Genomic DNA, 27,395 nt, shown 5'->3' with positions numbered 1-27,395 from the left:
CTATTGTAGGCTTCAAGTCAAGTAAATAAAGCAACTATAACTATATAGTATATATATAACTAATTATATACCAAAGCGGCCGATATATCTTATCACATGATACCGTCGTCGACGACGCATGTTGTGGAAGCTGCTGCTTCTAGCACGAGATTGCTCCGCATGACAGATCTACCGATCTTCTACAATACAACTACAAGCCCCACAATTCAGCGCGAGTCAGAGCGTGATCTACGCGTGTGTCGTCGACAGACCATGGCGTTGTACAGCTCTGTGTGACAGGTTAGCTTCTAAAAAACACCTCCGGACCAGACGCGTCTGTGCACCGGGAGCGGCTGCCGACAACGACGGCGGTGTGAGAAACGAGGATGGGGTCCCGAATCAAGTAAGCATGTTTATCCGCCGGTCTAACGGGAGAGTGTTAGCGCTCCGCTGCTGTGTTAGCTTCGTTACAGCGAGTCATTGGGGAAGATACATTACAGTACGAGGCCCTGACTTGTTGCGACACGGGCTAAAAACACTGGTGCTACTCCACTTAACGGAGCAGACAAACAAAGCAATGCCAAGTCTCTGAAGGGTTTCAAGGCGGCTAGTCATTCACAAGATGTTAGCTAAATGCTAACACGAAGCTTCTGGTCAAAGATGTAGCAGCGAGAGAGGAACGTGTTTCTGTGTGTCGGCTACAATGTTTACAGTGGAAACACGGTGCCTGTGTCAGACTGTCTCCTAAACTGGATGCTCGTTGTCAAGACTAAAGTGAAGAACAGAAATGCTGTGATTTGTGCTGTCCTCTATCTTTATGTCACTTTTCTGACATAATGTAAATATCGTAGGGCTACGATACCGTTATCTTTTGGACGTTTTAGTCCGTCCTTTGTGAGGGTGTGTTTATCAGGGTGACCAGGATTCTGAAGTGACAACTCTGAGACGATTCTAGTTATATCCAGTGTTATTATCTATGTAATAAAAAATATGGAAAATATCGGTTTCGTGAATCTTCAACATGGTAACTGTTTGTACTGTAATACACTAATCTCCAGTTTACAGCACCATGACCCACTACAGGACACGGTAAAGAAAATGGTCGAACTACTATTGTTCAAACAGTGTATTTACATTTGTATACTTAAAAAAAAGAAAGACAGACAGACAGACAGACAAGCAACCCTTCCAGACCGACACACTAACAGAGAGACAACACTATCAGACATCAACCAGTGGACTCTGCTGCCTGGTCTTTCTTGCTACTTAAAATATAGTTTAATTTTTTTAACAAGCCCCCAACATGTGGGACTGTACCCCGGAACACGGGAACATCTGGTCACCCTAGTATTTAATGGGAAATGAGCTGATGAGTTATTATGACTGTGGGTAAATGAGTGTCACGTCTTTACCGTCACAATATCCATGAATACAATCCAGTAAAGACCTTTTTATTTTTATGAGGCCGTCGACACAGCTTCCTCATTCAGCAGCAAAGAGGACAGTTTGAGCCATCTGACACACTGCAGACAATGACACGTTCTCAGAATGGGCTTGTCAGCAGGCTGATGTCCCAACCCCGTGTGGGAACAGATGTGTCTCATCACATCTGTTTTATTGATGGTCAAGCAACAAGCCAACGTCTTATTCTTAAACATCAGCATATAGATTATTGGATACATCTGAGACGTCCTCAGATCAAGCGCCACCTCGTATACCGCCGGCTTTTGTTGAGTGAGCGCTACCATTGAGGACCCAGAGGTCATGTCTTCTGTGTTGTTTCTGGTTATTTTAACGACACGGGGAGCAGTTTCTGTTTGATAATGACACATAGTGATGGATGTTTCCTAAATTCAACCTCCGTCCCTCACTGATGGCCATGTTAGATGAAGCCAGTGTCTTATTAAAAGACAGCTTGGCCTGTTTCTGGGGGTGTAACGGTACGCATATTCGTATTGAACCGTTCGGTAAGAGGCTCACGGTTCGGTACGCATGACGAACCGAATACGTTTGAATAAAAAAAAATATATTTTTTTTCATTAAAAAAAAACAACCTTTATTTAACCAGGTCGTCTCATTGAGATAAAAAATCTCTTTTGCAAGATGTAAGTAACAATACTACATAACATTAAGGAGCAGTTTTTGTTTCGACCTTGATGAGAGAGTGCAGTCGCTTTGCTGCTTGCTCTTGCCTCTGCTTGCCTCTGCTTGCCTCTGCTTGCATTTTCTTGCTTCAATTTGCCAGATATATCACATATATCTTGCCAGATATATCACATATATCACTCTTCAACGTTTGAGTGAAGACAAATCCAGAAAGTCGTCGAGCTATTTGGATTGTTGGCTAATGCTAACTAGCAGCTAAGTTAAAGCTAAGTAGCAGCAAGATGCCTCCCTTCTCCACGGATGACTACTACAAACTCCTACAGAAGATTGCAGTCTTGGAAACAAAAATCTACCGACTAGAAGTAAACGCGGAAGTAAATGGACTGTGTGGGAATGATACCACTCTACCATGGACTCAAAACACTGGACAAATGCAAGCTAAGACACAGCTAGCTAGCATAACCAGGCCTACCAAGAAACAGGAGGAGAGAGCAGATAATGAATCTTATGCGACTGACTGGCCTGCACTAGCACACGGGCAGAACTTCTCCTCAACCCCTGCACCCAGACGGACAAAGCCAAGGACAGCTAAACATTTTTAATCAATGATTTTATTGTTGGGCACAAACTGGACATTTTGTTTTTAACTGAAACTTGGTTAAATCAAGATAACAGTGCAGCTGTTCTTATTGAATGAACACCTCCCAACTTCAGTTTCATGAGCGAAACAAGAGCACATAAGAAAGGAGGTGGAGTTGCGGTTTTATTTAATGATTCTCTTCAATGCAAGCAGATGCCCTTTGGTCATTTTAGTTCTTTTGAATATGTGGCTCTGAATTCCACTCAAGCTTTATTCCTAAACATTTACAGACCGCCTAAATACTGTGCAACCTTCTTTGATGAGTTTACTGAACTGCTGTCTGTAATCTGTATTGATTTTGACTGTGTTGTTATTGTTGGTGATTTTAATATCCATGTTGATAATCCCCAGGACAGAGAGTCTATAGAACTATGTGGTGTCCTTGATAACTATGATCTGACTCAGCATGTGACAGGACCCACCCACAACAGGGGGTACACTCTGGACCTAATCATCACCAAAGGTGTAAACATTTCCAAGGTTGCTGTGACTGATGTTGCACTCTCTGACCATTTCTGTGTTTTCTTTGAGAGTGCAATCTCCTTGCACACAAATGTCCAAACCGAGGTTGTGACAAAGCGTTACATCTCTGAAAACACCAGTGAACTATTTATTCAGAAGTTCTCCTCCACACCAGCCCTCTCTTGCCTCTGTCAATGAGCTTGTAGATGGCTTCAATTTTAAAGTTAAAAATATTATTGATGCCATTGCACCCACTAAAGTGAAGGTTGTCTCAGGTAAGCAAAGATCTCCTTGGAGAAATGCTACGCTGGTCAGAAAAGAGAAACGAGAGTGTCTGAAAGCTGAGCGCAGGTGGCGAAAAACGAATCTCCAGGTTCACTGTGACATCTATAAAGAGAGACTTCGCAAATATAATTTGGAACTTAGAAATGCAAGGCAGTCATTCTTCTCTGACATCATAACCAAAAACAAGAACAATACACGCGCCTTATTTGCTACCGTCGACAGCCTAACAAACCCTCCAGTGTCGGTAGCTGCTGAGCTCCAATCCACCTGGGCATGCAATCAATTTGCCTCCTTTTTTACTGACAAAATTCAGAAAATTAGACAAGCAGTCAGTGCCTCCACATCAACCACAGGATATGTGTTGTCCCGATCTAACATCCATTCAAATATCATGACACAATTTCATTCAATCGACCGTAGAAGCCTAGAAGACATTATACAACATCTGAAGTCATCCTCCTGCTGCTTGGATATTCTACCAACACACTTTTTCAAAAATATTTCAAACTGCATGACCACTGATCTTTTACAAATTGTAAACGCATCCCTTCTCTCGGGTGTCTTCCCACAAGCCATAAAAACTGCAGTTATTAAACCGCTCCTAAAGAAGGCTAGTTTAGACTCCGCAACGATGAAAAATTATAGGCCAATATCAAACCTCCCATTTTTGAGTAAAATAATTGAAAAAGCGGTTTTCCAACAGCTGACCGACTTCTTGACCGTAAATAACTGCTTTGATGTTTTCCAGTCAGGCTTTCGACAGCACCACAGCACTGAAACTGCTCTTGTTAAGGTCTTCAACGACATCCACTTAAACATAGACAATGGCAGAAGTTCAGTCTGAGTCTTACTAGATCTCAGTGCTGCATTCGACACGGTCGACCATGCCATACTCCTAGAAAGACTAAAAATCTGGGTGGGACTCTCTGGCACAGCACTTAACTGGTTTGAATCCTACTTGAAGGGCCGAGAATACTTTGTCTGTGGCTCATTACACATCGGAGCTGACTAAAATGACATGTGGTGTTCCCCAAGGTTCAATACTGGGGCCTCTTCTGTTCAACATCTACATGTTTCCACTAGCTCAGATTATGGAAAACAACAAAGTGTGTGATCATAATTATGCAGATGACACACAAATCTACATAACTATGTCACCAGGGGACTATAATCCCATACAAGGGCTGGGTAACTGCATTGAACAAATAAACAACTGGATGTGCCAGAATTTTCTTCAATTAAACAAAGATAAAACAGAAGTAATTGTTTTCGGTACCAAGGACGAACAATTGAAAATCACCGCTCAGCTTCAGTCACTGATGTTAAAACCCACAAACCAAGCCAGAAATCTAGGTGTAGTTATGGATTCAGACCTCAACTTGAACAGCCATATCAAGACAATTACAAAATCAGCCTACTATCACCTGAAGAATATATCAAGGATTAGAGGACTTATATCTCAACAGGATTTGGAAAAACTTGTCCACGCATTAATCTTCAGCAGACTGGACTACTGTAACGGTGTGTTTACAGGTCTCTGTAAAAAGTCCATCAGAAAGCTGCAGCTGATTCAGAACGCTGCAGCTCGAGTCCTCACTAAGACCAGGAGGGTGGATCATATCACCCCAGTTCTGATGTCTTTGCACTGGCTTCCTGTCCAACAAAGAATTGACTTTAAAATCCTGCTGTTGGTTTACAAAGCACTGAATGGTTTAGGGCCAAAATACATCTCTGATCTGCTGCTACCTTATGAACCATCCCGACCCCTCAGGTCGTCTGGGACCGGTCTACTATCTGTTCCCAGAGTCAGAACTAAACATGGAGAAGCAGCGTTTAGTTTTTCTGCTCCACATATCTGGAACAAAGTCCCAGAAAGCTGCAGGTCTGCTGAGACCCTCAGCTCATTTAAATCAAGATTGAAGACTTTTCTGTTTGCTGCTGCCTTTAATTGAACCACATTCAATTCATATATTAATCAATTTCCTGCATTTCTGCATTTTACTACTGCATTTTATTTCTTGCACTGTTTTTTAATGTTTTAATGAATGTTCTCAATTGTTTTTAAATCTCCTTTTCTTTTGCCTTATGTTTTGATGCTTTTAATGGTTTTATGTGAAGCACTTTGAATTACCTTGTTGTTGAAATGTGCTATACAAATAAACTTGCCTTGCCTTGCCTTGCCTTTATTCTTATGTGTTGCTAAGAAGACACCCCAGAAGATGGGTCACTAAGGTATAGTTCCATCATTGTTCAAGGTCAAAGAATAACTTTATGATGTTAGTTGTAATGAATAAATATAATTTAAAATCAAGTACATTTCACTGGCATTTATAGTTTTCTACTGTACCGAAACGTATATTAGTATCTGAATTCCATTCAAAACCGAGCTGTTTTGTAGACTGGTCACTGATTGGCTGGCATGTATTGGGACACCTGCATCACAAGCAGTCATCAGTTAACTACCGTTCTTAACAAACACAACTTAATGTTAAACTTAAAACATTTCATCAAATGAATGACAAATTAAACTCGTTTCTGTCAAAGTAAATATCTCAAGATATTAGCATTGTTTGTTTTGAAGATGACACTAACGGCTTATTTTATTCCTATTTGTGAACGCTGAAATAAACTTCTTTTTTTTTTTTTTACTATAAATATTCTTTGTCCATAACAACAAAGAGCACAATGTTAAGTGTTCCTTCTCTGTTCCAGGGAGAGCCCCGAGTCCACTTTTGAGGTGTATCTGGAGGTAGCCCATCCAGGCTCACACAGCTCTGGTAAGTTCCTGAAGGCTGGAGGTACAGCTGAAACTGGACCACGCATGCATCTTTTCTTTGCCGCTGACGTTAAGTAACCAGGAGAGACATCGAGGCACACGTGTGGTGCCGCGTTGGGCAGCGAGCCAAAAGCGGTCGCAAGTGTGGTTACACTTTTCAAAACCTCGCTTGCTCAAAAGAATGCTGGCTGCAGTATTTGTAATGCAGAAATGCAAAGCTGGCCAGGCCCAACAGGTTTCACACGTTTCCGCCGAGACATTTTAGCGCAAAATACTCCTGCATGAGGCCCATTGTCCTGCTACTCAAAATTAAATGGATTCAACTTTAATTCTTTTGCTTTTTTATGTGAGTGTACGTTGACCTCAGACAAATATTCAATCGAAACAGTTAAAAGGGAAAAAAACACTCTTTGGTGGATTTGCTTACAATTCCAAGACACATTCAAACTGTTCACTGGTTGTTGTGGTGTAGGGTCATAAGTCAAAAAAGGTTGTGAACAGCTGGTTTAGAGCTAAATGATAAATGATGGCTTTTATAAAATGTTGATGGATCTCGTCTTTTTCTTTTTTTAATCTGCAATATGTCACCGATTTCCTGGATACTGAGGAAAGACGTCTGCTGTATTTCTAAGAATCTCTTCCTGTTGGAGTCTTGTGCTTCTCATCATTTCCTGTTCAGTATTTAAGAGGCCATATCCATCTCTGTGACAAACAAAGCTTCTGTCTGACTTCCTCTGCTGTTTTTAAATGCAGAACCTTTTCAGCCTTTATTGCAATTTGTTTTAGTTGGGTTTCACAGAACAGCTTTATACATTCACTCCGATGTTACAGTTTTATATATTCTCTCCAAAACATGCCGTTTCTCTCAAAAACACGAGGATTACAATCAAGTTTTGTCTGTCATGCAACAGCGTTTTCGTTTCATGTTAGTGGATAAATTTAAATGGACCGTTTGCTCCCGTTCAGCCACAAGAGCATTAGTGAGGTCCAACACTGATGTTTCTTCATGAATTCATGTTGAAACAGGAAACAGGACAAACTCAGACGTCAGCTGATCATTTCTCCAAAGAAGAAGAGTCACCACACTGTTTTTCTTGTTTTTAACTGCCTGGCTGGATATATATTTTGACTCGTTGTGTTCACTTATCCACGGTCCTTTCATGTCTGTCCATTTCTAACAGGGCCGGAGGTGCGGAGACAGTTCCCTGAAGACTACACGGACCAGGTTTGGAAGACATCATATACTGTGCTTCCTGTCTCATGTTGTTGTTCCTTGGTTTCTTTTTCACCCGTACTTCTTTTTCTTATTCTCATATGTTGTGCACAGGCTGAACTTTAATCAATGCACGTACCACTGTTGTGTACCGGTTTTTATTCATGTCAGATTGGAATCTTGGGAGACCTGGAAATGCAAGCAATGACATTTTTCGTTGGTGTCTTTGTCCATGTGTGCTTTGCTCTTTCCCTACTCAATCACAGATCGGTTCCTCCACACTGCATCCTTCCCATCAGCCCCTCAATCGCCCCTCACTTTAACACAGTAGAAAATGATTCTTACATGTTGATGATGATGATCCATGTGACTCTATTATCTGTCATCTGGGTCTTACAGGAGACTCTTCAGACTGTGCCCAAGTTCTGCTTCCCCTTCAACATGGACAGGTACACACACACACACACGTTTTAACATACAGTACTTTTAAAGACGCGTTACAGTTATAATCCCGTGTCTATGTTCATTCATCCCTTACATAAATATGTGTCTAACAGAAAAAGTATTTCCGATGACTCATCTAGAACTCAGGCCCGGTGACATAAATGTATCCAATCAAATGTGATTTGGGGCTGCTAGCTAACCCCGCCCATCACCCCCACGGTGGGTATGAACTAGCAGAGCAATATGTTAGTAGGCGTAATAAATTCATCGACTTGTATCCTCCCGGTCTACCAACCAGCAGTCCTCTGCAGCTCCTGAACTCCTCTTATCATGTTGCGCTATTCACTAAGCCACACCCCTTTTGAGCGATCCAATCACATCTAAAGGATTTTATTTAATCCATCCATGCAGAAATGTGTCACATTACTGAAGACCAAGACGCTCTACCGTCAGTTTCACTGTCCCTTTAAGGACAATGCACTGACTTCCAAAGCACGCCATCGGTTTTTACATTGACGCTGCAACCCGCAGTGAATTATTAGGAAATGATAACGACAGCACCGCCGTTAGGTTTGATTGTGGAGGTTTTAACAATCATCTTTCACCATACTCGTATGATCATCGGTTTGTTTTGCAATGTTAGCAGAAGACGACTGGGACTCTACGTCCCAGTACGTTCATGCGCAGCATAGCCCGACCAATACTGGATTTCTAAAGCAGGTTCCGATATCGATATTCTGGAGTCAAAAATAAAAAAATCTGATATCTCATCTACGGCAAAGGTGTTTGGCAGGAAAGAAGGGACCAGGGCATTTATTTTCCCCAAAATGCTGCTGTCGGTCCCTGTGCAAGCCGATAGACCATGGGGCGATGGCTAAGTGCAAACAGACAGGGAGGGATGTCAGTGGAGGAAGAAACGTTCCTTAAACGTTCCAGGCTCAGTGGTTGTTTCATCTTTTGGAGCAATGGTATCTGGGTAAATTATTTTCCTCTGAGATATTTGTTATTGGACCAAGGTACCAAGAGGAGGATTACGAGTACAGGTCTCTTTTCTTTCTACTACAATTTGGTTTTGTGGTTGTTTATTTGTTGTTTTTTGAGTTACCAAGTATATTTATGCCTCATCTTGGGCCGTGGCCGGAGGCATTATGTTCTAGGGTTGTCCATCCATATGTCCTCTCCATTCTCGTGAACGTGACGTCTCAGGAACAACTGGAGGGAATTTCATTACATCTGGCACAAACGTCCACTTGGACTCAAGGATGACCTGTGTAGAATTTTGGGGTCAAAGGTCACTGTGACCTCACCCTTTTGGCCATAACCAGGCGGCAACCTCAGGTTCTGACGAGTGAAGCCAATGTGGAAGTGTCTTAAACCTGCATTCTCTCTACTGCCCAGCAGGGGGCAACTCCTCTAGTTGCAAAAAGAAGTCTGGTTGTATAGACGTCTATGAGAAAGTGACTCTACTTCTCTCTTGATTTATTACCTCAGTAAACATTGTAAACATGAGTTTATGGTCTCAATCTCTAGTTTCAAGTCTTCTTCAATACAGCATGATGGTCAATTTGTAAACGATTGTCCAATTTAGCAGAAAGCCAATATGGCGACAGCCAAATTGCTGAACCTGAGGCTTCAAAATGTTAAAATGGCTACATACACTTCTTGTATACAGTTAACGCTGTTAAACAATGTCGCACAAATGTCTGATAGGAGAAAGTGACGAGGTGACGAAATATTGGACAGACATGGATGTAAACTGCTACATGACTGGCTGGTTGATGCTCGTGTATTTGATTCGACTTTTAATCGACAGGTGAGGATTGATTTAACAGATGTACTCTGTTTTCCGAACCTCTCTCACCCTGCAGTCTGACAGTCAACCAAGTCGGCCAGAACTTCACATTTGTGTTGACCGACATCGAGAGCAAACAGAGATTCGGCTTCTGTCGCCTCTCCTCAGGTGCCCACACCTGCTACTGCATTCTCAGGTGAGTGAGTGAGTGTGTGCGTGTATGTGTAGCTGTGACTGTTGTTTTAATATGGCCGTCACCTTTGTAAATGTATTGGTATATATTTTAACTATTTGAAACGGGTAAAAATGAATTAAAACAATCATTTAAAAAGCAGGATGTTGATTGAATTCTAAAAAGGATTTACTGCACCATCATTCCTTCGCTCAAACGGTGAGACTGACCCTGTTCTCGTCCTCTCAGCTACCTGCCCTGGTTCGAAGTCTTCTACAAGCTGCTAAATATCCTCGCTGATTACACCATCAAAGGCCAGGTGAGTCCTGACGGCCGACTCATGAGCGCATTTAAAAAAAAAGAAGAAAGTCTGTCTTAGCTCCAGTTTTCACCTGGAAAAATGTCAACTGAAATATACACTTTGATATGTATAGAAAAACAAGACTATCAGGTGGTATTCACCTTTAACTCCATTTAGTGTGCGTTTTGTCTCTTTTAAAATGAAGTAAAGTCAAAATACAAGTGTATAGCTGTATACAAGGTAATACAAGGTAAGGCTGTAGAGAGAGATTCTGTATGTATAATTAAACAATAGCTCACGACAGGCCGTGGTATGTTGTCATCATATCACAGCTAAGGGGCGTTGTTTGGCCCAACGCAAACTGGAGGCACGACAACCCTCTGAGCTGTGATATGATGACTACATACCACAGTCTGAAGTGAGCTGTCGCTTTTGTAAAACGGTCACCAAGTATGGCAACGTGACCGCTCCAGACACATTCCAAGTCAAAAGGTTTTTTATTGACATTAATAACAATGTTCACAATAAAGTAACGTTACATTGATAATATTAGTTGGCTATTTATTTATATTTGTATTTTTTCATTTATAGAGTGACACTGAAAGTGCAAATGAATTAGAGTTCATAGCAGTGGGATATGGGTAATATATCACGGCTATGAACCAATCAGATTGCTTGATTTGAGCTACCTGTTTTATAAGATGATTTAAGAGCCGCTGGGTTATTTTCAAAATATGTGTATTATTATTATTATTATTATTATTATTACTATGATATCAATATTTTATTTTTCAATGGCACGGGTATCGCCAACAATGGTATATCCCCAAACAAATCCAAATCCAGATTCCTCACATGACTGCAGTGATTATCCGGTGTCAGTTTGCCTCCCCACTAACTCGTTTGACTTAGGCGCTGTGTATGTGTTGCTTGCATGAGATCATGTGTTTCCTCAACGGTCTTTGCGTGGATTTAGAATCGTCTGAATGTTTCAGGAAAGCCAATGGCAAGAGTTCCTGGTGTCTCTACACACGCTCCCCATCCCTGAGCCCGGGGTCCCCGTTCATCTCGGTGTGGTGAGTCCCACTTCACCACATCACACCCAACCGAGCTCACTTCTATCTGTGTTCCTCCTAAAGAACAATGATCTCGCTGATGAATCACTCTGTTGACATATGAAGCGTCAGTGTCATCTACCATACAGGATTACTAAGCTAAATGCATGGATCACCATACATGACTATTTCATAGGAAGACTGAAGAAAAATTAGTCTGTCTTGTGCATTGTTTCCATTTCCACACTGATGGATTCAAACTAGCGCTGACTCATGTCTTCTGTTTTCTCCAGCATTCCTTCTTCACTGTGCCTGACACAAGGGAACTCCCCAGCATACCTGAGAATGTGAGTGCTAACCCTAACCCATCAAACCATCTGTTACATTTGGCCAAGGAGGAACTCACTGTTCATGATATTGATTTGTGTCTGTGAGCAGTTGCACGTCCCGGTTAGCTCAGCTCAATTATCTGAAGAGTCAAACAGTTTATGTTTACTGCGTGTTCATGGCTGTTAAATGAAATGTCTCTGAGATCAATACTGCCGTGACACATTATTTCGAGTGAAGCTTTGCCTGTATACACTGCAGTGCAGCCAAACACATCTGGCATATATCGTTCGTCTGGTTAATTTTGCTGAAACAGCAAACATATCATACTTGCTTCTGTTGCCAATATAATATCCAGAATCGAGGTTTGCGCAATATGGACTCGTGACATCAATATTGATAAACATTGAATAAACAAGTGACCAGTGCTCTCTTTGTAAAAGGGCCGTCTGTGGTGGCGAAGACAACACGTAGTTGGTGTTACGCTAACGTTAGCCCACAGCTGCTGATTGGAGCCTAAATACTTTCTAATGTTAAGGTTCAGTGCTGAGCAACTGCCTAGCTGTTAGCTAACATCCCCCTTACTCTGTGTTATCAGACCAGGGATGCAGAGGCTAAGGCCAGGTGATACGGTGGGTGTGGGGCGCCTTGCGTATTGCAGCCTGCAAATACAGAAAATGAATACAAACAGAATTAGAATAGATAGCCAACAATAAGTCATGTGTTTGATCTAGAAACGTAATGTAGCTATGAGGGATGAGAACTGTCATTTTATTCTTCTTCTAACTTGCAGCCTGTACTCGCCCAGACTTCATGTATTGCTGTTTAGGTTGTCAGTTGAAATAGCTCCTGGATGCTAAAGTTGAATGACGTGAACCATAGTTTATTAAACCACTGGTCTTTACCCTCACAACTAACTCTTCCCATTTGTTTTTTTTCTCTTGTTGTGCTTGACCGTTGCAGAGAAACCTAACAGAGTACTTTGTAGCAGTAGATGTCAATAACATGCTTCACCTGTACGCTAGTATGCTTTATGAACGCCGAGTCCTCATCTGCTGTAGCAAGCTAAGCACTGTAAGTAGAGTCCACTCTCTGTTCCTTCTCTCTTCCACAGCTCTGCCCTTTGCCTCTGTTAGATCTCTCACATCTCACATCAGTTCATCTGTTCTCGAACATCTCTTCTCTATAATGTCATTGTCACACATTCAAATGAACGGTTGCTACTGGAGGTTTGGCAGTGTGTGAGCTGTTTGTTGTTGTCACATTGAATGTACAATATGAATCACTGCAAGTGAAACACTCAATTGGAAATTACATTCATGCAAAACAAAGTAATGATTGTGGGTTTTAATAAGCCAATACCAGACGGTACATCTATTGATATTCGGGACAAAATATCCAAAGAAAATGAAGTTTTCATTAGAAATGTGAAAATAGTTGTTGTCTTACTTTATGTTGTCCACCTGGTGACAGTCAAACACAATTAGGTCTCCTCCTGCATATTAGTTCATGACAATCATCTCTGGTGTTTTCTGTGATGGCAAACTGTCATGGAGAGAGAGAGAAAATAACTTAACGCATTCACACAAATTATGTTTTTCATGCTCTCATATTAGCATGTGCAATTTGCTGTATGTTTAAGGTCAAGATAACACAGCGTGATCCAAAGTACATCCCCAAATCTCTGCTTTAAAGGGGAACTTCGCTCTAGTTATTCCCATGGTCGAAGACAGTCTGGAAAAATTGGTAAACACAAACAACTCTCCCAAATCCAAAAAACAGAGTGCTAAAACTCCAATTTGTGACGTGAAGTGTCATCTGCTCCATAGACAATGAATTGAGTTTGGAAGATGTTAAATGACACTGAAAGCTCCAGCTGTTTCACAACTACAATAGAATAAAGCTCATTCTGGGTAGAAAACAAAATCAGTCTCATTTATTTGTACTTGATATCACACGCTTTAGACGTCTCTGGTTTCTGGCTTTGAGAGAGAGTAGATCAAACGTCCCTAAATTCGATTTTTTATTGAAGTGGTTCTTAGAGAAACCCTACAGTGGTCATGGGGCAGCCTTATTGTTTTTGTAGTTTCTGCATGTTCTAGTGTGTAGACAAGTGCACACAAGGAAGTACTCTGGGTCCTCACTTCCCAGATCCTTCACAGAACTTTGTTCTTCTCTCGTGCCTCCACGGTGAACGAAGAATCCAAAAATGGAGAAAAGTTCATTTTCTGTTTAGTAAATGGATGTTTTGATCTTGTTTTCTTTAAGAATACAAGGTGACACTAGACTAGTAATTGATATACAAATGATCATTATTGGGGTGAAGTGTTCCATAGTTTGCCATCGTTATGTTTGATATCACTGGAATGAATTCTATATCCTATAACCAATAACTCACAACCTTATGTATTGTATGAGAACATTTCATAGGTTTTGTTTTAGTCCTGCATTGCATTTTAATCTTTAAATAGCTGCACAAAGAGAGCAGTGATGTGACATAGAGTATCATGTGTTTGACATTTGTCTTTGTCCCCAGTTAACAGCTTGTGTCCATGGGTCTACGGCCATGTTGTATCCAATGCACTGGCAACACGTTTACATTCCTGTCCTGCCTCAACATCTGTTGGAATACTGCTGGTGAGTCTGCAGGCCGTCAGTCCATGTTCTGTCTGCATGGTATGATGATGGTGGCTTTATATTCAAATGTAGGTTAAGTGCTGGATGGGAAACATAAACAACAGTAACTCTCAAGAGATGCTTGAAGAGTTTGTTAGCATGAGTGGTGACAACACCAACATGTAAACTAGTATTGCTAGTTCCACAACCCAGTTATTATCTCAGACAATGTTGAATAAAACTGGCTCATTTCTTCAGTGCCCCCATGCCCTACCTCATCGGAGTGCATTCCAGTCTGATGGAGGTACGTGTTTATAACTTTATAACTTTAAATTGTAGAGTATCCACCTGTCTGACCAGCCTTTGTGCTTTCAGTTGACTCTTGTTCCTGTTGCTTGTAGAAAGTTCGAGGGATGGCTCTGGATGATGTGGTGGTCCTGAACGTGGACACGAACACCCTGGAAACACCCTTCGATGACCTCCAAAGCCTGCCCAACGATGTGGTGAGGAGCTACTGCACACGACACCGTGCGTCTTTCAATGTGGACGTCAGTGTTTACGGTTAGAATTGTGTTGTAATGACCGTGGCTTCACGTCCCGCAGGTCTCGTCTCTAAAGAGTCGCTTGAGGAAGGTTTCAACTACGACCGGGGACGGTGTGGCCCGAGCCTTCCTCAGGAGTCAGGCGGCTCTGTTCGGCAGCTACAGAAACGCTCTGCAGATTGAGTCGGTGAGTGCATGCTGCAGACCACCGACATGAGGGATGAGCGGGGAAGTTGATCACATGGGTATGCCCGTGTTGACGACAACATTCTCTCAAACTAGAGGGGTGTGCTACGAAGTGACATTGGTGGGTCAGCGAAGTATGTGTAGCCTGAAGTCAGAGTTTCGATGTCACTTCCGATTGAAATTGGCTAAAAAATGTTTTTCACCAATCAAGTCTTTTGGAAATGGCATCGCCATTCTTTCTAAATCCTGTTGACCTCGGTGACAGAGCCGCGGTCGAGGGCCGCCTGTTAAAGTGTCTTTTAGAGAGACACTGAACCCCAAGTTACTCCCCGGACGCGTTACAGCAGCCTGTATGTATGTATGTATGTATGCAATGTCGAAACCCTGACTTCAGATAAGGGGCTGTGTTTCTGGGGTTCCGGTGCAGCCAACCATCGACTGTACATAAGAAGTGGACGTAATGCTCTTCTCATTGTTTACAGTCTGATTCGTAACTTGAGATCAGAGACCGGATTCTTTCACAAGCTCATTTTGAACCAATCAAAAGTAATTGGCAGGTGATAGTGACCGTCTATTTCTAACGTGGCGACACTGTCGCGCTAGAAATTAGCGGTTAGCTTTGAGTGGTAAAATAAATATATTCACTTGGAAATTTACACCATGAGCCGTTCTTGCCAGCATTCCTCCTTCTTGCTTTGTTCACAGCAACAGTGTACATTTTTCCTGTAATAATTAGTTATACATTATTCTAGCAATATAACGACTTGTTCCCAGGTGGCAACCTCCTGTTCTGAAGAGTGAAGCCAATGCAGAAGTGTCTTAAAGCTGCATTCTCTCTAGTGTCCACCAGGGGGCGACTCCTCTGATTATATAGAAGTCTATGAAAAATGACTCTACTTCTCTCGATTTATTCCCTCAGTAAACATTGTAAACATGAGTTTATGTCTCAATCTCTAGTTTCAAGTCTTCTTCAATACAGCATGATGTTCATTTAGTAAGTTATGGTCCATTTAGAGTCACACAGACCATAAAGCAGGGGATGCTTTAGGGCGGGGCTACTGTGATTGACAGGTCGCTGACGCTACCAGAGACGTGTACGACGTCTACATCACTACTCCGCATTCCAAATATGGTAAATTCCGTTCACCGGTTGCTAAAACCTAAGATGGCGACGGCCAAATCACCGAACTCGAAGCTTCATAATGGCAGTCCAGAAACGAATGGGTGACGTCACGATGACTACGTCCACTCCTTATATCCAGTCTATGTGTGTTCCTCTTGACTGAAGGAGGTGGCAGGCGGTCGCACTATTTAGTGAATTAGAAGAGTCGAATGTGGCCAAACGCCCACTTTTATGGGAATCTGCACAGAGCATGAGGAAGAAACCCTGGGTTAACAACGACAGTTGATGATCACGGTTGTGGTACCCGATATCTCTCACCGGGGCTAACGCTAAGAAAGCTTGTCTTTGTCCAACTTGCTTTATACCACACCCTTCTGGGCTACTGGACACAGAACATAAAATGTTGATTGTGATAGAGTTGTACGGTACTGTGACAGCTGGCCTGTTCCTCTGCCTTTTTAGGGAGAGCCAATAACATTTAATGAGGAAACCTTCGTGACTCATCGTTCCAGTGCCATGAGGCAGTTCCTCCAGAACGCCATCCAGCTGCAGCTCTTCAAACAGGTACACACACACCTCTCTAACTCACCCCCCTCATCTTACACTCTGAATACATGTTTGGGTTCTACTTGCAGTTCATTGACGGCAGATTGGACCTGTTGAACTCAGGAGAGGGTTTCAGTGACATCTTTGAGGAGGAGATCAACATGGGCGAATATGCAGGTGAATCAGTTTGTGTGTCACTTTTCAACCAGGTCTATTGACATGGGAGCAGAGCGCACCTATCAGTGAGGAGACATGAGGAAAAACAGACCATGAAAAGGAAATCTACTTTTGTCACATAAAACCAATTGGAATTTCTAAAATGAAGTTATTTTATTACAAGAGGAACAAAAGGCAAACTACAAAAGTTAAAGAAAGGGCCGGTGGGTGCTGCTAAAAACAAATCACGATAACCAAGAGAGAGCTAAGATAAGAGCTATAATAATTTATCAAAAGTAAACTAAAGTACAACTAAATCTCTGTTTGAGCCTTGTTTTTTGGTGAAAACAACTTAAACAGCACCTCTGCTCCGAGTGTTTCGAGACGGGATCAAAGTCAGTGAGTGAAATCAGTAGCCAAACATACAACAACTACACCTGGCTCAGTCCTCAGATATTTACAAGTGCATACTTTACTTTGCATTTATTGTCTGATGTGAGAGGAGGACAAGGATTTTCCTCAAATAAATTCTTGCGATAGCCTTTAATGTTTGTCTGTAAATAAATATCCGTCTGAAAATAATGCATGATAATTCATCTTGATAATGAATATTGTGGGATTACAATTACGTATTTCATGGGCTGTTTGGGATTTTGGGATAAAACATAAAAAAAGAATCCTGCTGCATTTGAGTATTTCTCGGGATGTTTATTAACATGGCAACGGTCAAAGCTTCAAAGCATTCGGGTCAGCCTTACTTATTTCTAAGTGTGTAGATTTCCAAGATTTTCTCAGCAATTACCCAGCATGCCTACTACTTGTTGACCTTTTATTGTTGTGATCCCAACACAGGCAGTGACAAGACCTACCATCAGTGGCTGTTCACTGTGAAGGTGAGCTGGTCTCAATGCTTCTACCCACACCGACTAAACATTGCTCCAAAGAATACATTGCGTTTTTCTTTTTGTATTTCTCATCGTCATTTGTGTTTGCCTTGCTAACAGAGTGGTGTCAATGCACACTGTATGTCTGTCCATCAATCCATCCAACCACTCAACACCTACTGGCCAGATTAGAGTCTCAAGGCCTTAGTGCTTGTATGCGTCATCCGCTAAAAATCGTTATGCACAGAAACCTTGCACACTTAGTCCACTGCCTTTTATTATTCTTTGCTTTCTGCCGGGAGACAAACGAATAAAGTGAATCAGCAGTAATGTGTCCGTCACTAACTGATGTTCTGAGGGTGGTGCAGTAATGTGTCCGTCACTAACTGATGTTCTGAGGGTGGTGCAGTAATGTGTCCGTCACTAACTGATGTTCTGAGGGAGGTGCAGTAATGTGTCCGTCACTAACTGATGTTCTGAGGGTGGTGCAGTAATGTGTCCGTCACTAACTGATGTTCTGAGGGTGGTGCAGTAATGTGTCCGTCACTAACTGATGTTCTGAGGGTGGTGCAGTAATGTGTCCGTCACTAACTGATGTTCTGAGGGTGGTGCAGTAATGTGTCCGTCACTAACTGATGTTCTGAGGGTGGTGCAGTAATGTGTCCGTCACTAACTGATGTTCTGAGGGTGGTGCAGTAATGTGTCCGTCACTAACTGATGTTCTGAGGGTGGTGCAGTAATGTGTCCGTCACTAACTGATGTTCTGAGGGTGGTGCAGTAATGTGTCCGTCACTAACTGATGTTCTGAGGGTGGTGCAGTAATGTGTCCGTCACTAACTGATGTTCTGAGGGTGGTGCAGTAATGTGTCCGTCACTAACAGATGTTCTGAGGGTGGTGCAGTAATGTGTCCGTCACTAACTGATGTTCTGAGGGTGGTGCAGTAATGTGTCCGTCACTAACAGATGTTCTGAGGGTGGTGCAGTAATGTGTCCGTCACTAACTGATGTTCTGAGGGTGGTGCAGTAATGTGTCTGTCACTAACGGATGTTCTGAGGGTGGTGCAGTAATGTGTCCGTCACTAACTGATGTTCTGAGGGTGGTGCAGTAATGTGTCCGTCACTAACTGATGTTCTGAGGGTGGTGCAGTAATATGTCTGTCACTAACGGATGTTCTGAGGGTGGTGCAGTAATGTGTCCGTCACTAACTGATGTTCTGAGGGTGGTGCAGTAATGTGTCCGTCACTAACAGATGTTCTGAGGGAGGTGCAGTAATGTGCCCTAACTAACAGATGTTCTGAGGGAGGTGCAGTAATGTGTCCGTCACTAACAGATGTTCTGAGGGAGGTGCAGTAATGTGTCCGTCACTAACAGATGTTCTGAGGGTGGTGCAGTAATGTGCCCTAACTAACAGATGTTCTGAGGGAGGTGCAGTAATGTGTCCGTCACTAACTGATGTTCTGAGGGAGGTGCAGAAATGTGTCCGTCACTAACAGATGTTCTGAGGGTGGTGCAGTAATGTGCCCTAACTAACAGATGTTCTGAGGGAGGTGCAGTAATGTGTCCGTCACTAACTGATGTTCTGAGGGAGGTGCAGAAATGTGTCCGTCACTAACAGATGTTCTGAGGGTGGTGCAGTAATGTGTCCGTCACTAACAGATGTTCTGAGGGTGGTGCAGTAATGTGTCAGTCATTAACAGATGTTCTGAGGGAGGTGCAGTAATGTGTCCGTCACTAACAGATGTTCTGAGGGAGGTGCAGAAATGTGTCCGTCACTAACAGATGTTCTGAGGGTGGTGCAGTAATGTGTCCGTCACTAACAGATGTTCTGAGGGTGGTGCAGTAATGTGTCAGTCACTAACAGATGTTCTGAGGGAGGTGCAGTAATGTGTCCGTCACTAACTGATGTTCTGAGGGTGGTGCAGTAATGTGCCCTAACTAACAGATGTTCTGAGGGTGGTGCAGTAATGTGTCCGTCACGAACAGATGTTCTGAGGGAGGTGCAGTAATGTGCCCTAACTAACAGATGTTCTGAGGGAGGTGCAGTAATGTGTCCGTCACGAACAGATGTTCTGAGGGAGGTGCAGTAATGTGCCCTAACTAACAGATGTTCTGAGGGAGGTGCAGTAATGTGTCCGTCACGAACAGATGTTCTGAGGGAGGTGCAGTAATGTGTCCGTCACTAACAGATGTTCTGAGGGAGGTGCAGTAATGTGTCAGTCACTAACAGATGTTCTGAGGGAGGTGCAGTAATGTGTCCGTCACTAACTGATGTTCTGAGGGTGGTGCAGTAATGTGCCCGTCACTAACAGATGTTCTGAGGGAGGTGCCGTAATGTGTCCGTCACTAACAGATGTTCTGAGGGAGGTGCAGTAATGTGTCCGTCACTAACAGATGTTCTGAGGGAGGTGCAGTAATGTGTCCGTCACTAACAGATGTTCTGAGGGTGGTGCAGTAATGTGCCCGTCACTAACAGATGTTCTGAGGGAGGTGCAGTAATGTGTCAGTCACTAACAGATGTTCTGAGGGAGGTGCAGTAATGTGCCCGTCACTAACAGATGTTCTGAGGGTGGTGCAGTAACGTGTCCGTTACTAACAGATGTTCTGAGGGAGGTGCAGTAATGTGTCCGTCACTAACGGATGCTGTGTCAATGTTTTCTGACAGAAAGGAGGAGGGGCTATCTTCAACACAGTGAAGACCAAGGCAAACCCAGCCATGAAGACCGTCTACAAGTTTGTAAGCACATCTCCGGTTTCTGTTATAGATTAGAAAATATACTGTTGGTTAGAACCGAGAATGGAAATGGTCTGGCTTTGTTTGTTTGACAGGCAAAGGACCATGCAAAAATGCGCATCAAGGAAGTCAAGAGCAGGCTTAAGCAGAAGGTATGTAGCGCTATACTGCTGACAAAGCAGTCTGGATTATTCTTTGCTGTTCTTGTAAACATTGTTACACTGGTGTGTAAATCTTGAGCTCGAGTAACAAAGGAGGTGACAGTTATTAGTCTTTCCCCAACAACCTTAACTGAACCCCCCCCCCCCTTCTGCAGGAGCAGGCAGAAAATGGCTTCTCCACAGCAGGGTCAGCGGTCATTGATGATGACAACCCAGCAGGGTTCACCTCCTCCACCAGTGCAGTCAGGAGGGAGGGGCCACTGCGAACCTTGGACGACAGGCCAATCACTGTGCATTTTGGACAGGTGGGCAGAAATGTGGCGGGCTGGTTACTTGGTGTGCAGAGAAAGAGTTTATAAGAAAGTTCACAGAGCTGGAATGTATGAACGCACTGGTGGAACAACGGTTGGATGATGAGATGATATAAATTCTTCAGATTATTCTGTACTATTTATGCCGATCTGTTCCCATATTGCTTTGGGTATGTAAAAAGGTCGTATCATGATGCTAATTTGGAGTCAGTGCGTTAGCTGTGGTCTACAACTTGAGCCCTGTTTTTTTAGCCTGTATTTGTTTACATTCTAACAAACTGGCAGAATTAAAACTAAGATGATTTAGCTTGAAAACGTGATGACGGTCACAAATTCTGGCTAGTAAAAAATGTATGAAGAGTGTCTTTTTATATGATTTCTAAGTGGATGTACGGGCATTTATTTGCGATAAAATATCATTGGCCGTGTTTCTATTCAAGGGTTCCAGCGGATTTTAAACAAACTTCTGGAATGGATGGACAGAGGATGTCGCATGTGTACGGATTGTAAAGCCCTCTGAGGCAAATTTGTGATTTTGGGCTATACGAAATACATTGAATTGAATTAATGTCGCAGAAAGAGAGAACTGGTGTGGGAATGGGAATCAATAAGCAAGCGTATTCTGTAGCTCAGTGGGCAGAGCGGCTCGGCCTGTATCTGGAAGGCTTGTATGTTTATGGTTATTAACATTTCAGTTAAGTTTTGGCAATACTGTATATTTATATCATAATATATTTTTGAACTACTTTGATTTGTCAAGTTTTTATTTACTGATCTGTTGACTTTATTTCTGTTCACTCTTTGCACTGCACCAATTGAACAGTTTCACTTTGTTAATTGCAAGTTTTACCCCAAAGTTATTTTTCTGTTGCCATAAAATGTGTCCAAACGTTGTTGCTGTACATATATTCCTGTGGGCCTCTGTGGTGAGGAGGTAGGCAAGCTAAACCAGCTGTGTTCCCTTTCATCATGTCGCTTTTTCACATCCACAGGCTCGGCCACCAGTGCTGTTGAAGAGACCGAGCAGCAACGTGAGTCTGGAAAGCAGCATTGATCAGTAAGCCTACCTCCATTATATACAGTATATTCCACTGTCCATCATGCAATTAAGCAATTACATTTGAATATTTAGATAATGCATAATATAATTATGCATGCAATTTGAGATAGAGGGGTAAAAAACTGAAGATAGGATTCCTTGAGTTAGTCGAGGTCAGCAACATGACAAGCCCATATTGACCTTCTGAACGTAATAGTCCTCAATACGTCACGAGATCTGAGTGTAATTTGCAGTTATGCTTCACTCAGACTTACTTTTCTTGCATAATTAGTTACTGTTGATGTTTAACACTTCCTTCAGCTGCTTCCCAGTAGAAGCCTCTCAGTGTTGCTTATCAGCTTCATTTACTCTCTCTGTGATACTTTGAGCACTCTTTATAATGTGTTTTATCAAATAGAACACAGTAAATACAGCTCTATTAAAGTGAGGCAAGCGTAAATATGATAGACAATACTATTATACACAACATGGAAACGTTTTCAACCCATTCCAATCGAATGTCTTCAGTTTAATGAGAAAAAAGAATGTATGTCAATAACCTCTGACATCAGGTTTAGCTGTAGAGCGCCAGCGAACCGTCTGTCTCGAGGGCTGAGAGGTCAATAAACGGCAGTAATGGGGATTGAAGTCTTCTATGACAACATATAAAGATATTTTATAAACTTTACCTCCACGTCATCTTAACCAAAATGTTATTTTCTCTCATTCTAAGTGCTTAATTGCTTGAGGCCGTTGCTCACTGACAGTGACACAGACATTGTGATATTTGGCTGAAGAAGTGTTCACTATAACCTGTGATGTTTTGGTTCCAAACATTCTACATGCAAACATTCTATGGGGAACATTCATTTGTGCCACTTGTTTTTGTTACCAAGTCCATCCTGAGTGCATGTCTGTGGTAAGAATTGAGTTGCTTCATGCAAATGATTGAACTTGATTGATTTAGATCACTTGATAACTGATGAGCAAACCTTAAATGAAATCTCACGTTCTCACTTATGAGACGAGAGTTGCGCAAGTGTGAACTGCAGCTTGTATGAGAAGTAGCCGACATTAGAGTGACAATCTTCATCCCTGTTGAGAGATATCTGTTAATAAGCCGTGTTAACTGTGTACTGTTACAGGGGAGCAGACAGAATCCGACTCACTTCAGTTCCCAAATAAAGTCACACAGACATTCAAAGTTTGTGGATTTCTTTCAGCAAGTACACTGATTTAGTCCGTTGTGTTTTGATTTCCTTTCCAACTAGCTGCACAGCTTCCTTCAGGCTCATTCAAATGAAGTGGAACATGCTGCTCCTACTGCACTGTATGCACTGCCCTTTTTCTTGATTTTCCTCCTCTTTCCTGATCCTGATTTTAATGCTCCTTACTAATGTCTATGTAACGAGCTGTGAACTTCCTGTTGTCTTCCTTCTCCTCACCGTAGCTCTATCCGTCCTACTCGTCACTACACCGTCTTTCTCTCTGAGGATTCGTCCGGAGATGAGCTCCAGTATGACGATGACTCCATCTCTGGGTTTCCTGACAGCTTTCTCTTCTCCGTCCCTTTCGAGTGGTCTCCTCTGTACGCATCTCTCTGATTGGCTTTGCACTGTTGACTAATTAATAAGCTTTTCTTAACGCATCTCTTTGCTTTCTAATGAAATGTGTGTACATGTGTTTTTGAAGCTTCACTTGCAGGACATTACGGTCATCGTAAAGGAAAGGCAAAATAGCTTTTGATCAGAGGGCTGGCAGTAGAATTATGATTTACATAAGATTAGCTATGGCTCGAGTTGATCAGGCATTTGTGTTTGTGATAGAGGTCATTAGACAAAAACCAAACCTGACTCCCAATCTCTCAATTTTATAAAAGGACAGTAGAGTTGTGTGATATAATGAAGATTTGTCAAGCGTTATGGATTATTCAATACTATTTCACACATGTAGTTATACCTTTAAAGTCTCTGGTTGTATTCGGCCTTTGCGAGCAAAGTTGTAAATCAATGAGCAGGACTGCTTTATGGAAAATGTATAGGATGACGTTTCCTAATCTGTCAGATACTCTCTTCACTGGATTTGACTAAACAGCCATTCCCATCATAAGTGCGAATGGTTTCTCAATAGAGTTTCCGTAACAATTTGCTTCATCATGTTTGACAGAAGATTGTATCCATATCGCCCAGCCCGACCCAAGAACAAAGCCTGCTGTATCGTAGTTCATCTACATGCATAGACTGGAAGCACGACATCAACCATCAGCACCACCATAGCACAGATGGATCGGGTTTCTCCCATAACCTGTTCAAACCATAGACCGGTTACTTAGACATTGAAAGGCAGTTTTTACTATCGATACCAATCAACACAATACCCTCAATCGATTCATTTGAATAGGCCATTCTTAAAGTTGACTGCTGTGAAAACGATGAGCGGGCCGAATTAAAGTGTAGGAAGTTTGCTGTCATTGACCTCTGACGCCATCTGGCTTCATTGGTTTTTCATTCTGAGCTCGATAGTAACCTTTCCTAACTTAAGTGTCTGCACGGGGTATTACAAAATGTTTTTTCTACACTTCTCTTGCTGTCAACTAATCCCATGACAAGACTAAAACCAGCAATGCAATACTTTCCGAGTTCCCTACCTGAAGCTTACCACTCAGCCCCAAGCCCATTGATTCTTACTGAAGCTGCAAACTGGTCACAAAAACATACTTATATTTAAAAATCAAGCATCATTTCCTCAAACAGCTGGACACTGTAGTGTTATAGCAAACATTTCTCAAACAGAAGTAGTAGTGCATTTTTTGTGGACTATTGTCATAGTCCACAAAATGGATTCAATTGGATGAATACATATTTAGTGTGGTAGTTATTCGGCTTCAAATAAACCACAGTGCCCAGGCTCACCATAATGACAAAATTATGGATTTCATGGAATTTGTTGACAATAAGTAGGAGGGGGTGCAGGGATAAGCACAGCATTCATCATAGACTCTGAAGAGTGAAAGTGTAGGTGCATCTTTATTTTGGGGAAAAGTTCAATGGTCCTTTTATGGGTTGGGTAAAGTTTAGCCATGGAAAGAAGAGAGATGAATAACCATAAGTCAAACGCTGTCCCTGCAGGCCACAGCCGTACCGCTCCCTGAAGGAGGCCGCGTTGATAGACGGGATCGATCCAGGTTTCGGGGCAGAGAGTCACACTGCCCCTCCCAGCCCGGTAAACGAGAAGTTCTCCAATGTCAACCTGCTGGGTGATATCTTCGGCTGCCAGGACGAGCCTGACAGCCAACCAATCACCTTGGCTAAAAGTCTCGAGGACCTGAGGACTCCCAAAGACACTGAGGGTCTACAAGCCAAGTTCACCTACCAGGTCAGAGGTCCAAATGCTCTGCAGCCAAAGGTTCTTTAATACTGTCTTAATAGTGTTTCCGAAAAGACATTAGGTCCAGATTCAGATTTTTGTCCAGATGTCCACATCGACTAAAACCACTTTGTTTGGCTCCAGAGCAAAAAAAGCTTGTCAACAAATGCCCAGATGGCCATGCAATATGTTGAGGCTGATTCCTAGGGATTGTTGTTGACCACCTAAACCTAAACCTTCTTCTGTCATGTGAACTTCGGTACGTAAGGACTTGTAGGAAAAGACACATGAATTAGGAACTGGTTGTCGGTAATATAAGTTGTAGGAACATGATATTTACTGGGCTGATTTTGAAAACTACTGGTGTGATCCTTTAAAAGTCTGAATTACTGCTTGTGTTTGCAGCGGATGGACCTGAGTCTCAGTGAACACTCGCGAACGCTTCCAGGCCTCAAGCTCCCCAACCCGTACAACAAGCTGTGGAGTGTAGGGCAGGTCGACGCGGCTTTACCCGCTTGTGTGCCTCCCGCCTGCGACAGACCTCTGCCCGTCCAACCTCCCGCGCCGATAGAAGCCCACTCTCCGAGCCACGAGAGCTCCATCCCGGGCGGCGACACCCTGGACCCTTCTGCCCACGGTTACATCACCATTCCACGCCCCCACGGAAGGAAGACGCCCGAGCTCGGTACTGTGCTAGCACCTCCCGCCGCCCAGCTGCGTTCTAAACCGCCAGGAGCTGGCGAAGGAGGCACTACATCAGGGGGACAAGAGTTTAGACAAGCCCTGAGCATGACCACAGATGGAGACTTGCTGAAGCCCACCAAGGCTGCTGAGGACAGTTTAGATCTGATCAGCCTTCTCGACCCCCTTAACAGCTCAGCACCCTCCAGTTCGTTAAGCGACGGGGTAGACGTTGGCGCGTCGTCATCTTCCTGCAAACCAACTCTACCACCCAGGTCCTACCCACAGGGCTTGCCTCCTTTCCCACTGCATCCTCACATATCACTCAACCCTTTTGCCCAGTCTCTGCAGCACACCTCCCCTCACATGCGTTACTCACCGACTGTAAGTGGGAATCCCTTCGGTGTGGTCTACGGGCCTCCAGCCGGCTCTTACTCACACGCTCCAGTCCAGCCACAGTCCTTTTGTACACTACCGGGGCTCTACAGCCAACATTCGCCCGGCAGCTCGACTCTGCCGCCCAGCTACGGACTGCTTCCGTCAGCCTTCCCTTCCTCAGTCACCTCCCTGTCTCACTTCTCCGCCAGCAATCACGCCCTTTCCAGTCACGCGGACTCCACGTCTGTCCCCAGCACTGCCCAGAACGCACTAACAAAGCCACTCCGTGCTGAGGTAGACAGCCAGAAGACTCAGGATCTTTTTGGGGATCTGCTGACCATGGCCAAGCCAGCTACACCCCCAAAAAAGAAGGTGGAGGACCTTCGGAGGAGGTGGGAAACATTTGACTAAAACATGTGACTATGTTCTGAGGTGAACTCTCCTCACGACTGTGTCAGGACCTTCTATTGCATTCAATGGCACATGAGCTCTAATTCATGCTACTCTGCTTATGCAACTCATAATCGTAGAATAGTAAAAGCATTACCTTAAAAGTTGTTCGTAAACATTAGCTTATTAGGCTTCCAGTATTCCTCCTACACATTAAAGTTAATACAAGGAACTCTTAAGTGGTTATGAAACGGTCTCAATGTAATACTGATGCCTTTATATGACCTTCATAAGTAAACAAGGCCATCAGCGTGAAGATAAGCGATTTCTGTATAGTTAGTCTTGATGCCTTAATGTCATCGGGTCTGATTCGCTCCCATCAGTTGAAACGTTGTGCAGCATGCAGGTTCACTAGTAACGCCTTCAGCTCAGGCTCCAGCAGAGCTTCTCCTCGCTGCTCTCCAGCCTTCGCTGATCCAGATTGATGCGGCCAGTGAAGATGAGATTGTGGTTGGGAGGATATATTGCGTGGTAGGACGACCTGTACATCAACTCCAGCTGGAGGTTCCACTGCGTCCGTCTGCGGCTGCAGGACCTGGACCTCCCCGTCCGATTGCTGGGAGCCAACACTGACACCACGCTGCTGGAGGCCCAGGTTGGACCCGCTGGAGCGAAAGGAGGCACGGGGAACCAGATACAGGACTGAGCGTGGCAGACCCTGCTGCGGTGAAA

General features: G+C 43.2%; 1 protein-coding gene across 5 annotated transcripts; it reads left to right on the top strand.

Moving 5' to 3' along the window:
• Positions 1-288: 288 nt before the first annotated feature.
• On the top strand, positions 289-27,395 carry dennd1a (DENN/MADD domain containing 1A). 5 transcript variants are annotated; one of them, XM_079289868.1, is made up of 24 exons: positions 289-382; positions 6,185-6,249; positions 7,430-7,473; positions 7,861-7,910; positions 9,774-9,893; positions 10,119-10,188; positions 11,166-11,246; positions 11,519-11,572; positions 12,516-12,626; positions 13,248-13,298; positions 14,089-14,189; positions 14,427-14,472; positions 14,570-14,671; positions 14,772-14,897; positions 16,482-16,583; positions 16,655-16,742; positions 17,574-17,614; positions 20,269-20,340; positions 20,433-20,489; positions 20,654-20,803; positions 21,802-21,866; positions 23,299-23,436; positions 24,977-25,223; positions 25,620-27,395. In XM_079289868.1, exons 1-24 carry the CDS (start codon positions 366-368, stop codon positions 26,682-26,684), a joined length of 3,063 nt encoding a protein of 1,020 aa, XP_079145994.1. In that variant the 5' UTR covers positions 289-365; the 3' UTR covers positions 26,685-27,395. The 5 variants fall into 5 exon arrangements, with proteins under 5 accessions (XP_079145994.1, XP_079145995.1, XP_079145996.1 ...); XM_079289869.1 differs by lacking the exon at positions 13,248-13,298; XM_079289870.1 differs by lacking the exon at positions 23,299-23,436.

The sequence above is a fragment of the Melanostigma gelatinosum genome (assembly GCF_949748355.1).
Source record: "Melanostigma gelatinosum genome assembly, chromosome: 18".
In the NCBI taxonomy this organism is placed as follows: domain Eukaryota; kingdom Metazoa; phylum Chordata; class Actinopteri; order Perciformes; family Zoarcidae; genus Melanostigma; species Melanostigma gelatinosum.
The sequence above is the reverse complement of the archived record's forward strand: the minus strand, read 5'-3'. Positions and strand labels throughout refer to the sequence as shown.

What these genes read in the sequence shown, in the direction of transcription:
- dennd1a (XM_079289868.1), top strand. An exon ending in ATTACACCATCAAAGGCCAG is followed by an intron (nt 10,189 to 11,165) that starts GTGAGTCCTGAC and finishes TGAATGTTTCAG; the next exon opens with GAAAGCCAATGGCAAGAGTT. An exon ending in TCCCCAGCATACCTGAGAAT is followed by an intron (nt 11,573 to 12,515) that starts GTGAGTGCTAAC and finishes TGACCGTTGCAG; the next exon opens with AGAAACCTAACAGAGTACTT.